This window comes from Panicum hallii, chromosome 3, assembly GCF_002211085.1.
Source record: "Panicum hallii strain FIL2 chromosome 3, PHallii_v3.1, whole genome shotgun sequence".
Taxonomy (NCBI): Eukaryota; Viridiplantae; Streptophyta; class Magnoliopsida; order Poales; family Poaceae; genus Panicum; species Panicum hallii.
The window spans coordinates 17,101,716-17,117,222 of NC_038044.1; the positions used below are offsets into that span (position 1 = coordinate 17,101,716).

Here is a 15,507-nt window from a genome sequence, read left to right on the forward strand (position 1 = left end):
CTTGTCAATTCTATAGAACAGAGGAACATTTCAAACATTGATACTGCTTATAAACATAACTTGTTCTCAGATTGCAACACGACATGACATGCATCGCTACAAGACCTAAGGCAAAGTCAATTCAACAAATGGCATCTAACTCAACACAACGTGATGTTCAAAGCTTGCACAGGTACAACTGAACTTAATGCCCTAAACCATGACCATGTTCGAAGAGCATGCCAGCATCTCCAGAAGGCATTACCCTTCTGAGATCATTGCCAAACCTTAGAACTTCAGGGAGAAAAGAACCCCTCCCCATTCTGAAATCCGGCACAGTGATGTTACAACCACCAGAAGCAGGCATGGATAGCAACATGGAACTATGAGGATCATGATACAGATCTGGTGACAACTCCAAGTCATATTGCGAAAAAGATGGAGTTGACATGATAAGATTGGCAGGGTAGCTTGACGATATGTGGTGTCGATTTGCCACTGTCAAACAGAACCTCGAACAATAGCCATCACTTAAGCCCGTCTCATTTCTGGGAAACGAATCTGTTGGCAAACGAAACAAACCAGCAGGGCCTACTGGTACTTTCACATCGTGGCATGGTGGGACCCTGTTAAGGTAGCCTGCTGATTCTGGTAGTACCAATACCCCCTGGTTGGGAGGGTTTGACCTGCTGAGTGAAAGTTGCCTGTCGTTGACTGGCAAATCATCCGGTGCTGGAAGTGCCATTATATTCTGGCTGGGTGGACTTGGCCGGCTCAGCTTTGCTCTGAGAGAGATCCTGGCACGTTGAAGGGCCTCTAGCACCCCTCCTACATCATTGCTTGATGGTTGACCAATCTGTGTATCAAGCTGGTTATCGGTATGGTTATGAAAGCATGAGGAGCTCCATTCTGAGACTTCGCTTTTAGGGGTATCACTTAGTGGGCTCCCAACTGATGATGTACTTATGTAGCGCTCAGAAGAGCGAGCATTGACATGGCAGTTTGAACCACTGTCTGAATTTTCATCTTCTTGATCTTTGTCAAATCCTGCATTTAGGATGCTATCACAGCTCCCTTGTGGAGGGGGAACTGGTTTCCCAAGATTATTACCATTTCCTCCAAGATAGCTTTTAGCTGTAAGCACATCCTTCCTAACCTGCAATTCACTATGGTGTGAAGCAACTGTCACAGTACTCGCTACAAAATCATGATCAGATCCATCAGTTTTGCATTGCTCAATAACACCATCTTTGGCTGCATTTTGGGGCAATTCTGAAACAGAGCCCTTTTGTAAATATTCAGCGGGCTTGTTGATGCCATGGAGATTATCCGCACTTGATCTTGCATGTTCACAAACCACTTCTTTATCCACGATCTGAGCAGTTTCCCTTCTCCCACAAGCATTATCAGCCTGATTTAGCATATTGTTTAACTTAACATTATCCTGGAAGTTGGAGAGCAGAAATAAGTGCACAATACAGAATATTACCTCATTTTATTTTTTATCCAGTCAAATGCAAGAACAACTAAATAAAAAATGCATGTGTATAAAAAAGGACAATGCCTACCGCAGTTGAATCCCGACTCTCGCTGAATTTCTTCTCCCACTCCCTCTGAGCATTTTCTTCAGCCTGATACTGGCCAATTAGCTCAGCCTGCTTCTCAAGCACCCTTTCCATCTCCCCATCCTTCTCATACACCATGGCAAACCGATCACCTCCGTCATCCAATCCTCCGTTGCCAGAAGAGCCACGCCCATCCTGGCTCACCTCTCCATCAAAATCAGGCTGCTCGTCAATGCATACGGTACAATCTGATCTGTCCTGCCCGTCCTCCGCGCTCTCCACCACAATGTACTTGCCTTCCTCGCCTTCCGTCTGAGATCTGCCAATTGGAACAGCATGCGTATCAGATGATCAAAGCACATGTCAGCTACAATTTGAGCAGTGCGCAACGCTTGGACCTCAGCTCCTTCCTCTTGATCTTCCGACACGACTGCCCCGGGTGGTACTTGGGCGACGGATCCGCGGCGCGCGAGTAGAGGTAGCCCCTCCTATGGCCATGGCCGTGCCTCTGCCTGAGCTGCCTGCCCTTCTGCAGCTGCGGCGGCGGCCGCCGCCTCTCGCAGTCGTGGCTCGCGGCGGCGCGGCCTTTCCACGAGAGCCCCCCGGCCTGAGCAGCAGCCGCCGCCTCCGCCTGCGATCCCAGCTCCGACCCCGACATCGCGTCCTCCGCCGCATTCCCGCCGCCGCGGTCCCTCTCGGCGGCACCGGGGTCGGCCGCGTCGACCTCGTCCTCCGTGGCCGAGTCGTCCGCGGCGTCGGAGAGGCGGTCGAAGCCCTGGGAGTCGAGGATGGCGAGCACCTCCGCGGCCGCCCGCTCCGCCTTGCGCCGCTGCGCCGTCACCGCGCGGAGCTGCTCCTCCAGCTCCGCGACCTGTAGCAACGGGGGCTCGGTGACTAAAACCGAAAATGCGGTGGTAGGAAGCGGGCGGAAAGAACGCGACCGTGTGGGAGCTCGCGCTTACCCGTCTGGCGAGGTGGTCGGCGCGCTCCTTGGCGGCGCGGGAGACGGAGCGCTCGGATAGGAGTCGCGCGCGGAGGAAGTCGATGGTCATCGCCGTCGTCGCGTCCGCCGCCGCCGCCGCCATTGCCGAACCCGGGCCCGCAGTGGAGTCTCGCGGTCTCCGAAGAAGCCGCGCTCGCGTGTTCTCACCGGGGCATCCCTCCCCGCTTTCTTCTCAGGTTTCGGCAGCCGCGTCCGGGGTTAATAAGTCGTTGCATCCCAAAGCGTGCCGCGTCGGGCTGTGGCTCTGCGGGCGGGGCGGTGCCCACGCGATCAGGTACTCCACGTGACGCTCTGGGACCTCGACCCTTCCGCTTTACGCTACGCCACTCTCTCGCGTAATCACTCGGGCACGCCATAAAGCAACGGTGCTGCTTCTGACTTGCCGTCCGGTGTGTTCGGCACGGCACCGAAAGGCGGCCATGGGCCATGGCAGGTTGGGTGCTCGATTCACCCACAGCACCGCTCCAAACATGGCAGAAGCACGCACAGGTGGGCAGCATATCAAGCAACTTCTCATTGAGGTCGTACATCGACGAGTCCAGCGTATTGATCGCTACCAGCCAATGCTCATATGCATGCATCATAAGATAGTGGGAGGTCTTACGGTACTGAACATTCTGAGGTTTCCTGATGAAGACGTCTACTCGCATATCAGGATACCAATGCAAGGTACTAGACATGTACATTATCGCACCCAAAATAGCACAAAGATAGTAGTTCTGCATACTCGCATATCATGGTACCAAGGCACTAGACATGTACATTATCACACGCAAAATAGCACACTGATACTAGTTCTTGGCACCGTTATTTTGCGGATACCGACCGGTCAAATCAGACCATACACGAGAAGAAACCATACGCAGGAAGCGGTGCTTAATCGAACAAGCTGAAACCCATATCCTGCAAGAAAATCAGCAAGAGTAACAATCAGTACGGATGTACTAGTAGTTTATACAAAAAAATGGCTGCACCATTAAATGGGGATAAATAACATGCCGCCAAACATGTAAGAATCAAAAGACATGTAACCCTTATTCCAGGCAATGGCAGAGAAGGGCAGTTGTGGCGCCAAACACGAAATATGCTTGCAATGACAAATTACAATAACCAGGTAACAAAGAAAATTTTTTATCAGTGGATGAATTTAATATCTACAGCTGGTTAGAGAGATAATCCTGATAGAAGAGCAGCATAGGATGAATGAATAAAGAACAGTTGTCTAGGTGAAAAACACTTACGTCATCCGATTCTTCCTTCTCTTCAACCTTCTCTTCCTTCTTTGCCTCTTCAGCAGGTGCTGCACCACCAGCTGCAGCAGCCGGAGCTCCCACAGCAATTGCACCACCACCTGAAGGCACGGAGGCGAACTTTTCCCTTCCAGCTGCAATCACTTCTGTTATGTCCTTGTCTTTGAGTTCTGTGAGCAGGAAGTCCAGTTTCTCTTCATCAGCTTCAGCCCCAACTGTAACAAAAACAGAGATCGTTATTAATGATGTAAATAATATACAGCACCATATAGCTAAAATTTCTCGAGCGCTTTCCTCTGTTATAGACTATAATAGATAAAAGGAAAATTGTGGCACTAATAGAATGTTTCCTATTGTGTTGAATCAACAGGGGGGAATTACGTGTATCCCCTTCATGTTAATCAACTAGAGAATCAGTCACTCTTATCACATGTCCATAAGCTGAACCTTAAGATAAGCTGCACACTAACTAACAACAGCTACAAACAACATAGCTGAGATACCTGATTCCAGAATGTTCTTAACGTCATCAGCAGTTGGGGAAGTGTTTCCACCCAGGACAGCAAGCAGGTAGGCAGCGATCATCTTCATTGTTAAAACTACAGAAGTGCAAACCATTGAGCCATGTAAAATTTATAGCACAAGATGCAAGCACTATAAATACATACCGAAATGCAATTACACAAGTAAATACATACCGAAATCCAATTACACAATTTATTTGGATCTAAATCCTTAGGATCTAGTTGATAGTCAAATGCGAAATAAACCCCAGATATTCCTGAAACTAAACCCTTCGTACAAACAGACCCACGGATCTAAGGACCCGCTTGGAAGTGAGGCTTTGGACTCGAATACTTAGGGTTTAGTCCAGATTCGAATTGAATTCCAAATTTCACTCCGAAAACCCCACTCTCGTGATCTCATCAAAACCCCTAGACATCAAATACCTACCGATGAGACAATCAAACAAATCGTACGGTCCAACTCCAACATGTACCAACACAAAAATTTTAATGGCAACCTAGAAACAATTGCAGAACAAAGACCTCTACTCTACGATCCCAATCCAGATCAAGATTACACAGGAAATCGTTCGTAACGGAAAGGAAGAATAAAGGTAAGGATGGAGCACGCCTACCTCGAGCGTGGAAGCAAGCCGAAGAAGCGGATGAAAGCCTGCAGCAGTGCGGCGGCGGAGAGGAGCAGAGAAGTTGGAGTCTAGCGTCTCCCGAACATTCTCCTCTTTATATATAATCGGCAGGAACGGCCAGGATTTTCTCCTCTCCGCTCGATTCGGACCAGACGTTTGACGGATAACAAGACGGGAAGCCCACACACATAGAGGCCACAAAAGCCCACGGTTCAGGACATGGGCCTAGGCAGGGTTCAACTCATCTTGGGCCTCGGAGCAAGCACACCAGGCCGTGTGAGCCTGAGCGCACTGGGCCACATGACCGCATTCTATTTCTTTCGTCGAAATGACACAGCTCCTTTCCTAAAAAAATCAAAACAATTCCATTTGCCACGTCCTCTGAAAAGAGAGAGAGAGAGAGTAAAAAGACCTCATCCGGGAAAAAAGATCTCCGTTTGCTGTCTTGTTGCGTCGAAAATATTAGTTGCACACGTGTAACTGGCAATCAAATCATGTAGAATATTTTTTTATATTGCTGGAACAATTGTTCTAGAAAAAATTGTTCCAAAAAAGATTATCCAAGTGTGATCTTGTTTTGAAGATTTTGTTGCAAGGAACATAATGGTGCAGTCGGATTTTAATTTGCAAATAAGGTTTTGAAAAATATGACAGTGTGATATTTTGACTGCTAGTCATATGTGTGACTTCTGATAATCCATTTGCGGTCCGTATTCATCAAGATCCCTTCCTCGGCCAGACAAAAGAACGAGCATTAGCAAACGATCCATGTTCCCATACCAGAAAGAAAGAAACAAAGATAAGGTAATCGATTACATTCCACCAGCTGACACATAAAAAGAGCTTTTGCTAGCAGGGGATCACAGTTCAACAACCTTAATCAGATCAGATGGAACGAACAGTCCGAGAGCGAGAGAGCAGCCACGATCACGTGACAGACTGAGGCAGGGAGATCCTCTATCCCCCATCCTTTTTAATTTTGTTGTGGATGTTCTCTCTAGGCTGTTGAACAAAGCTATAGAGCATGGCATCATTAGGGGGCTTGGGACAAATATCATTCCACATGGTGTGGTGTGTCTGCAATATGCAGATGACACTATTATCTTTCTTGATAAAGATTTAGAAAAGGCTAGGAACATGAAATGGATCCTGTCTTGTTTCGAACTAATGTCTGGAACGAGAATCAATTATTCAAAAAGTGAGCTGGTTTCTATGAATTTAGATGACCAAAAGATGCAAGATATCTCTGATATTTTCGGGTGCCCTGTGGGGCTTTTCCAATTAAATATCTTGGTATTCCCCTTCATTACCAAAAGCTGAGAAGAGAAGACCTACAGCCTTTAGTGGACAAAATCCTGAAGAAAATTGCAGGTTGGAGAGGGAAACTGCTCTCCCATGCTGGAAGAATGCTGGAAGAGTGGTGTTGATAAAAACTTATTTGTCCAGTGTCCCTGTGTACCTCATGTCCTTCTTCAAATTCCCTAAATGGCCATTGGACCTACTTAACTCTCATATGGCTGGATGCCTTTGGAATGACTACAAAGGACATGGCAAAATCCATCTAGCCAACTGGCATTTGGTCAGTACGAAAAAAAGAGTTTGGAGGTTTGGGGATCCCCTAACCTCAGAGATCTAAATATGGTCCTCTTGGGATCCTAGATTAAAAGGTTCATTAAAGGGGAGGGTAAGCTGTGGTATAATATTGTTTCTCAAAAATATGTCAGAAATGTTGTAAACATCTTTTGCCTCCCACACTCTCAACTTTCTAATTTCTGGAGTGGTGTCATGTGGGCGCAAAAGCCTTGAAATTTGGCTACAGGTGGTAATGGCTCGAAAACTAGATTTTAGGAGGACACATGGTTTGCTACTGCCCCTCTAGCAGTACAATTTTGGGATTTATACTGCATTTGTGACCAGATTGGTGTGAGGGTGGCTGAGGTGTGGGATGGTGCAGAGGTTAAGCTGACATTTAGGAGGAATTTCACAGAAGCTATGATGGATAGATGGTATGAGCTGGTTGGTATTGTGACAGAAATTACCTATGATAATGGTGGTGATGCCTTAGTATGGCAATATGAAAGCAAAGGGACTTGTACTTCCCAGTCTCTATACGCAGTTATCAACTTTAGGGGTGTGACCCCTGTTTTTATTCCTGCCATTTGGAAGATTAAAGTTCTTCCAAGAATATATGTTTTTTCTCTGGTTGCTTTCATATAATAAAATAATGACAGTTGATAACTTGCTGGAAAGAGAAATTATTAACCTGAATCTTGTTTGTTTCATGCAGAGGGGAAACAGTCAACCACCTTTTCTTTGAATGTGTAGTGGCTAAGAAAATTTGGCATTATGTTAAGTCGTTTACTGGTATTAACTTTGATTGCTATGAGAGTGTAGCCAGGAAGTAGCTTAGTGGAATTCACTGCGGGGGCTCCGTGGGGGCTTTGGCTGACTCGCAATGACATGGTATTTCGTGATAAAAATTGGCAGGATATAAAAATGGTGATGAGGAAGATCTGGAGATGCATGATCATATGGAAACCAATGTACAAGGAGTCTCTGAAAGCGGGCGTCTCCCAATGGTGCAGCTATCTGGAAGAAAATCTCAAGACGCGGCTGGGGATCGAGTGCTCCTGAAGAAGCTCAAGCTGGGACTGCCAAGCTGGAGGGCTGGTAGCTCTGGAGGAGTTTTTCTGTCCTTTGCCTCGTTTGTTTTTACTTCCAACTCGCTGTTTAAGCCTGTATAACCCTATGTGCTGTAACGCCTTGGTGCTGGGCGTTTTGGTGCAGACAACCAAAGCTGCGCTGACCCTTGTAAACGCTGCAAAATGTTTTTGCTTTGTTCTAATGAATGGGGCAGGGCGATCCCGCCTCTTACTCTGAAAAAAAAAAACGATCGCGTGACGGGGGAAAGCAAGCTAGGTTCTCCCACCACGCGGCGCATAGCGCACGTTGCCTAAACCTCGGCCAGCTCAGCACGGTTTGACGGGCGGAGAAAGCAAATCGCCCACTCACAACCGCCATCATTTCGGTGTAATCATGTGCCGCCGTCGTGCCCAACCCGACCACTACTGCGCTCCATTCTTCCTCCCTCGCTCGATCCTCCTCCGGACGCCAGTTTCCGTCCACCGTCCGTGTAGCTAGTGGACTCCCAGCAGCACCCGCCGGCGGCCGGCGGGGCGATGCGCGCTGCGGCGACATGTGCTAATAGGCCCGGCCATTATTAAGGGTTAGCACAATAGCTCTTGCCACACATGGGCAGTCGCGCGGGTACGGCGACGGACCACCAGTCCACCACGGCCAACCACACTGCGGTTGGTCGATCGACGGCGGTGGCGGACCTAGTACATACTGGCACGGTGGGTGTGCGCCGTGCACGGATTCGGTCGGTCCATTCGGCGCCACGTCTGCACTGCCTCGCTAGGTTTGGATGCTACACAGTAAGAAGACAGTACCGTGCCGGTCCTGCTCTATGCTTGTGCCCTGCACGGCGTTGTGTGTGTGTGTGTGTGGGGTGGGGGGGGGGTGTCTCTAGGTGACGGGACGGATCCGTCCGTGCGGGTTCATTTCGAGGCTCGCATGCTGCCAAGCGCCAATCATCGCCCATCGTCGACACCATCGTACCCGCGAAAGCTGCAGCTGTTCAGGTCTCACGTGCCACCAGCAAGCACTGCGGTCGAGAAAGGATCTCGTCGGTCGCCTCGGCCTCGCGCATGTGGGAGAAATCGAGCTGAAACGAACAGAATCCGGCTGCCGAGGATCCCGGCCTTGCCTCGTGGTCCGCTGGTCCTCCGGGCAGAGCGACGAGCTCAGACTGAGTGATTCGCGGCAACGTGCTAGTAGAACGCAGCGCTATTTTAGCGCCGGCGGGCGAGTGCGAGCGAGATCTACATTCTCCACCCGACACCACGTGTCCAGGAAAAAGCCGCCCTACTCTTTTTTTTTTTCAATTCCAAACAGGACCCACCGACCCACCATCGTCGCGTTTCAGTGGGCCGGAGCACGCGGGATCGGGGGCGTCAGGTGAAGGCAGAATTGCGAGTTGCAATGTTCGGTGCGAAAGGCAGCGACGAGATCACCTATTTTCTAGTCATACTAAACAAGGCGGTCCAGCACGAATCTTGCAGCGCGGCCACGCACTGATGGAGTTTTATTTGTAAACTACTCGCTCCGTTCTAAATTTTAGTTTGTTTTGACAAATCTGGATACATAATTTTTGTTATATATTTAGATATAACATATATCTAAATGTATAGCAAAATCTACGTCTCTAGATTTATCCAAACGACCTACGATTTGGAACTACCATCACTTTACATAGCTATAGTCTTTTAATATATAATTATATATGTATACATATACTGCGATGGACGGGTGAGATGGCGTCTCGCACTCGCACCTGTGCTTTTGTCCGCTGCGGCGGGTGGTAGCCACGGCGGTGGCGGCAGCGTCACGATCGAGAGAGCCCTCGCTCTCGTCAGGAAAATGGAAAGAAATACCGCCGCAGATCTATGAAAGATTCTCTCGCCCTCCCAAAGCTAATCAGTGTGGGTTTTTATATAATATATATGACGCGATCATTAATCAGACAAATTAACCCGTTGTGTCGACCAGCCCGACTGGCTACCCGACGGAGCTTGCCGCCCTGTTCTGCAAAGAACCGGGGGATAAAAACAGCCGGGGCTCTCTACATGGTTCGAGCACCCAGAGATCGATTTGTTTGATGAGCCCTCACGTCACCCGCATGGGAAATTAAAAAAAAACGGAAAGGGACGTAGCTTTTGTGGTGGTAGATAGGATAGAACACCACATATATATAGGTATCGAAATTGTTCATTTGGATTAATTCGAGTTCTTGTCGTTCCGGATGGTGACACGGTCCCTAATACAACATCATATCGCGCGGGGAAAGGGGTGATGGGGTGATTTGCTGACAAATGATCTATGACTCGGAGAGTATATCACTAGCAACACGACACGTGTAAGTATTTGTTAGTAGTTTTTTTTTTTAAGACTTCCAGCAGGTGTAGTGATAGAAACACACTGACCACTGACGTCACGATTCGGGGCCAATATCTCGACAAAACTAGAGGTCACGACTACACCCAAGTTTGAGCATCGATTCTCCAAACCGCAACAAGCAAGACGGACTGTCACATAAGAATGTGGTGCCCAGCACATGCATGCATGAGGAACGATGGCATGTTTTCTCGCTGTTTTCTTCCCAGCTAAACAAAACGTGAGCTTCCCCACCTCACATCTCTAGAGAAAAACGAGTTGTGGGGATGAACGATCGATTCATCAACGATTGGACGGAGCACATGGCCTGGCCATCGATCATCATCATATGCCAACTATTAGATGTCAGGGGAGTTTCTGAGGAAGAACTACATGGTACTTAAAAGCAAGGTACATAGGATCCAACAGTACCAACCCCATCAGGCCCAGGCGCATGTGCACTGTTTCCCTCTGGCTCATGCATAGGACCCGGCAAGCATTTCTCCTTGACATTGCCCCATTTCATGATCCAGATAACTGCATGTCTCGATATAAGTTTCAGTTTTGGTAACTTTGCTATAAAAATGTATCGGTTGAGTTGTATGTGGATAAAATTCTTTTCTCATCCTATAAAACTTACTCCTTCTCTCTCCTCACTATATCAGCAAAATTGATGATTTAGCATAGAATTTAATACCATAAAACTCTCCATGAAACCCTGTTAAGACTGGTCTAAGAACTACTTGACATGGTGCCGCCAATGAAAGCGGCCTTGGGGTGAGCACGTTTTTTTAAAGAATGGGGTGAGCACAATTTCTCTTCCTTTCTAAAGTTAATCTCTCTCTCTCTCTCTCTCCGCGTTGACTTTTACTCAAAAGCTGAAAACGCCTCCACAAATTAAAAGATATACATTTCAGAATCTTTTTCTTTATTTTAATATGAAGATTCAAGCCATATATGCTAAATGCAGATTTTATTGAAATGCAAGCAGGAGCGGATCAGTCAAAAGTTTGATCTTTATGCAAGTTGAAATGTGGGAGCGGATGGGCAAGTTGTGATGGTGGTGGTGGTAGCGGCAGTAGAAGTGAAGTGTACCGTAGGTTAGAAGTCTCCTCATTATTTATATCGGATATATTCACCACTTTAGACCATACAGTATATTATGTTGAATTATAGTTGCTCTAGCATTCCTATACATGCAGTGCCTTTTTGTGCTAAAAGCTCAAGGTAAATGTCCCGACATTATATTTCTGACTCTCAAAAGAGATTTCTGTAATGTGTTTCCTTTTTGTATGCAAAATACTAATAAAATAATATCTAAACAGACCTGTAACACAGTTGTGGTTGAGATCTTGAGCTCAAATCTTTATCCCCCTTTCTTTAACAAAATGGTATGAGTACCTGATACCTCGTTTGCACATATTCATTTTGTCACATGTGTAACACCACCCTAAAGACCAGTCAATAACACATACAAGTACTACCATCAGCATCCTAACAAAAAAGATAAGTCATCTGGAATTGTTAATAGATATTACCTCTATGCTTAAATGTTTATGGCGGACCACCTTTTCATTCCTTTGACTATTGTCTTTTCTATAAATATTATGAAAATGCGATCTGAGCGTAGCTCAGCTGATAAGGTTTCCTTGTGGTGGAACCTGCCCACCCGGGTTCGAGTTCCCGACTCGGCACGGGTGCTCGTATTTTTCTGAATTTATTCTAGGATTTAACCGGCGCTATTCTTTCAGTGATAGGCGACGTGCCCGTCAACGGCTCTCAAGTATCTGTCGGTTCAGTCTCTCGGAGGTGCTTATAGTGTAGGGTTGCGTGCGTGTATTCGTAAAGGTGAGTGTGCATGTGTGTTTGTGCTGTGTTCCTAAAAAAACATATAAATATTATGAATGAAAATAGATAAACATAAAAGGCACGCATAAAAGCACTTTTAATAATAGATCTAGTGGATTTACTTTACTTTACTTGACCAATTAATTAAATAAATGTTGTTAATCAAAGTTTGAAAAAAAAGTCAATGGTGAGGAATATATCATAATTTTCTTCACAGGGAATTTTGTTGATAACATGTTCACGAGGAAATAAGGATGTGTACGACATCAGAGAACAACATCTGCGACGATGAATACGTGGCCATAATAAACTGTAAAAGATTCAGACAACTAAAATAATAGGATGTGTGTAGTAATTGCTCAAGCTTCCCTCATAGAAAATGCCCACGAGAAAGAACATCTAGATGTGCATTCTGCAACTTTGAATCTGCAAATTTTTCTTTTCAACAGTTCTGCTTTGAAGTTGGAAAGAATAGCACACATGCTGACATGCAGAGTCGACTTTAAGCCGCCCCTTTTTCCCATGTGCGAGAACAAGTGCCGTCGGGCATCAGATTAGACTAATCCGCTGTGTCATGACCTACCGGGGGAATCTCCGGACTCCAGTGGAGGCAAGAACCCAGCGCACTCGCCAAACTGTGCGGTCGTCGCGAATAACACATAGATCACGGCGTCAAGAATGTAATCTAATCCTCTGTTTCAAAGCAGAAGAGTACGGCCAGAAATTCGCGCGTGCCCGTGTGGTGGCGTTAGCTCGGCGGTCGGAGCGCGCTGGCACGAGCTCGCCGGCGCACTCTGACCGGCACTCCCCCAGCGAATGTGGCGGTAAGGCCTGGTGCGAACTTGGGCCGGTGGGAGCTCCGGCCGACCGCCTCGATGTCGAAGCTCTGCACGACGGAGACGATGACGGACTTCATCTCCATGATGGCGAGCTCCTTGCCGACGCAGACACGCACGCCGCCCTGGAAGACCGGATACCGGTAGGGACTCTCCGGCACGAACCGGCCGTCGCGGAGCCAGCGCTCCGGGCGGAACTCGGCGCAGTCGGGGCCCCAGACGGACTCCATGCGGCCCATGGCGTAGGCGTGGTAGGTTACCCGGGTGCCCCGGGCGACGAACGTGCCGTCCGGGAGCGTGTCGTCGCCGGCGGCGAACTTGGAGTCGAACTGCACCGGTGGGAATAGCCGCATGCACTCGTACAGCGCCGCGTGCACGTAGTGCATGTCCTTGAGCTCCTCGGAGGTGGCGGCTGCGGGGTGGCCGTCTCTGCCTCCGGCGACGCGGGAGACCTCGTCCCGGATCTCGGTGGCCACGTCGGGGTGGTCGGACAGCAGCAAGAAGAAGGCGGTGAGGCCTGAGGCGACGGTGTCGCGGCCGGCGAGCATGAAGCTCACGACGATGTCGCGGAGGTACTTGTCGTCGTTGATAGAGCCCATGAAGCGCGACAGTAGGTCGTCGCCCGAGTCGGCGGTGCCGAGCTTCCGGCGCTGCCGGATGACCTCCGCGGCGAGCGTGTCGACGAGGCGGATCGCGTCGCGGAGCTCCCGCTCCTCCCCGACGTTGAGCAACCGCTTCAGCTTCCAGAACACGTGCATGGGCGCCGTCGCGCGGCGCGCAGAGAGCATGGAGGCCGTGTCGAAGGCGTCCGCGAACGCGGACATCGGCAGCGAGAGCTCGAGGCAGCCGGGGTCGAGGCCGAACGAGATCCTGCATATGCAGTCGAAGGCAAAGCGACGGAACACATCCTGGAGGTCAAGCAGCCTCTCGCCGCCGCCGCCGCTGGATGCGGAGTGAAGCAGAGGGATGAGGCGGCACCGCAGCTCGGAGGCCACGACGCCCGCCGCGAAGCAGCGCAGCGCCGGGGACGCGAGCTCGGCCGCGGCGAGCTTGCGCTGGAAGAGCCACGAGTCGCCGTCGACGTTGAATATCCCGCGGCCGAGGAAGTCGGCGAGGATGGCGGAGAAGGGGGCTCCCTTGGGGTAGTTGTCGAAGCGGCCGCGCAGCATGTGGTCGACGGTGGCCGGGTTGGCGGTGAGCACGTTGCCGAGCACGTGCACGTGCACGGTCCGCCCCGGCGCGCGGCGCAGGAGGTGCGCGTACCAGTCGCAGAGGTTGTCGAACTCCCCCGCCCACGACGCCGTCACGTACGCCTCGCACACCGCGCACGCGCACCACCACGGCGGCCGCAGCCGCAGCGAGGCCAGTAGGACGGCCAGGGCCACCATGCACGCGGCCGAGGCGAAGAAGACGGCGGCCACCACCTGCGGCTGCAGGGAGCTCGCCAGGGCGTGGACCGCGACGTGCAGCGCGGCTGTGTCCGCGCCCATGACGAAGAGCAGTTTCCCTGCTGGGCTCTCTACCCCGTTTGCTCTGTTCTCGCGCGCGTGCGTCTGAGGGGCGCTCTAGGCTCGTGTGCTGAGTGCTCGGCTGCTCGCGCGGGTGTGCTGTGACAGTCTCAGAGCGCGCCGTTTTATACTGGGGAGCGAAGTTTTAAAACAGTTAAAAAATCGTACGAAGAGGTGTGCAGTACAGCATTAGAATAGTACGTGCCACGGTGCCAGGATTTGTACCCCTATTTTACGGTTGGGTTTTGAACCTTTGCTCTGCAAAACCTTTGTGCACGTTCTCTCTTTCCTTCGCCCCATCAGCACGTTTCAGTCCACAGTTTGCTCAGTGACGTTCTTGCAAAGGAATCTTTTGCCAACTTGCCCGTCCCTCTGGGCGTCGAAATTCGTCTGGTCGATGCTTACACTATGGACAAAGATTTTGTACATCCAGACCGACATGTTTCCAGATATATGAAGATTCCGCTAAAAATAAAAATTTTCATTTGGTACCTTTCAGTGAGGCATTATTCTAACTAAAGATAATTAATTGAAGAGAAACTGATCAAGAAATAAAAATGTTGTTTCTACAATTGCAATGAAACAATCGAACATCTCTTTTTTTGACGGTGAGCATGCGAATTGAATAGTTCTTATAGCTACTTGGTTGGCACGCATAAGATAAAAAGGATAGATTATTTTTTGTGGGGACCGCTGCTATTTTATTTGGTGCACATGCAACAACTTAAAAAACTAAGTCCTCTTTTATGCAGGCTGTCTTCAAGGGAGCGGATTGGCTACGATTTTGATCGCTGTTACAGGCTACTACCTATTTGGCAAGTAAAGCATTGGAGGTCGCCGTTTTAGATATATTCGCTAAAAGTGGATATAGAAGTAATAATATACTCCACATTTGATTTATTTCTTTAGCCTGTGTGTGCTTTTCCTTATTATTTATGATCTGCTTTTGAGCTGATAATTTTGTAAAACTTAGCTGTATGCGGTTTAGAGGTCGGAAACTTTTTTTTTCTGAAAAAAGTTACCTGATATATAGGACAATGAGGGACTACACGTACTATTATGAGAGGAAAAGTAACTATCTAGTTTTCCAAATTCATATAAAATAGAACTTGAACCTCGGCATCTTCGACGTACATCATACGTGCAACCAATTGAGCTACGTGGAGCACCTTCTTCCTAAAGACGTCGTTCCTTAGATGAAGGATAATGTTATATGGTCTTTTGCATCGTCCTGCCTATTATGCATACAGTCATTTCTAAAGAATGTTAGCTCATTTCTTGCTTCATTATGGCCACTAGCTAGAGGAGCAGGGGTAACCACCCATTAGGGGGATTAGGAAGTTAACGTTAACTATTTTGCAAACAAATTT

At 48.7% G+C, this 15,507-nt stretch overlaps 3 protein-coding genes across 3 annotated transcripts; all 3 read right to left on the reverse strand.

The window, feature by feature from the left end:
• Positions 1–8: 8 nt before the first annotated feature.
• LOC112887943 lies at positions 9–3,011 on the reverse strand. Its single transcript, XM_025954239.1, has 4 exons — positions 2,507–3,011; positions 1,943–2,415; positions 1,548–1,863; positions 9–1,423 (listed from the first exon to the last, which is right to left on the reverse strand). The coding sequence occupies exons 1-4, from the start codon at positions 2,627–2,629 to the stop codon at positions 185–187; spliced, it is 2,151 nt and encodes a 716-aa protein (XP_025810024.1). The 5' UTR covers positions 2,630–3,011; the 3' UTR covers positions 9–184.
• A 159-nt stretch (positions 3,012–3,170) lies between these two features.
• Positions 3,171–5,076, reverse strand: LOC112887944 (60S acidic ribosomal protein P2B). The gene is made up of 4 exons (XM_025954241.1): positions 4,939–5,076; positions 4,301–4,396; positions 3,789–4,012; positions 3,171–3,450 (listed from the first exon to the last, which is right to left on the reverse strand). Exons 2-4 carry the CDS (start codon positions 4,386–4,388, stop codon positions 3,424–3,426), a joined length of 339 nt encoding a protein of 112 aa, XP_025810026.1. The 5' UTR covers positions 4,389–4,396; positions 4,939–5,076; the 3' UTR covers positions 3,171–3,423.
• Positions 5,077–12,181: 7,105 nt separating this feature from the next.
• Positions 12,182–14,225, reverse strand: LOC112886578 (cytochrome P450 94C1-like). The gene has a single exon (XM_025952525.1). The coding sequence runs from the start codon at positions 14,117–14,119 to the stop codon at positions 12,542–12,544; it is 1,578 nt and encodes a 525-aa protein (XP_025808310.1). The 5' UTR covers positions 14,120–14,225; the 3' UTR covers positions 12,182–12,541.
• Positions 14,226–15,507: the final 1,282 nt, after the last annotated feature.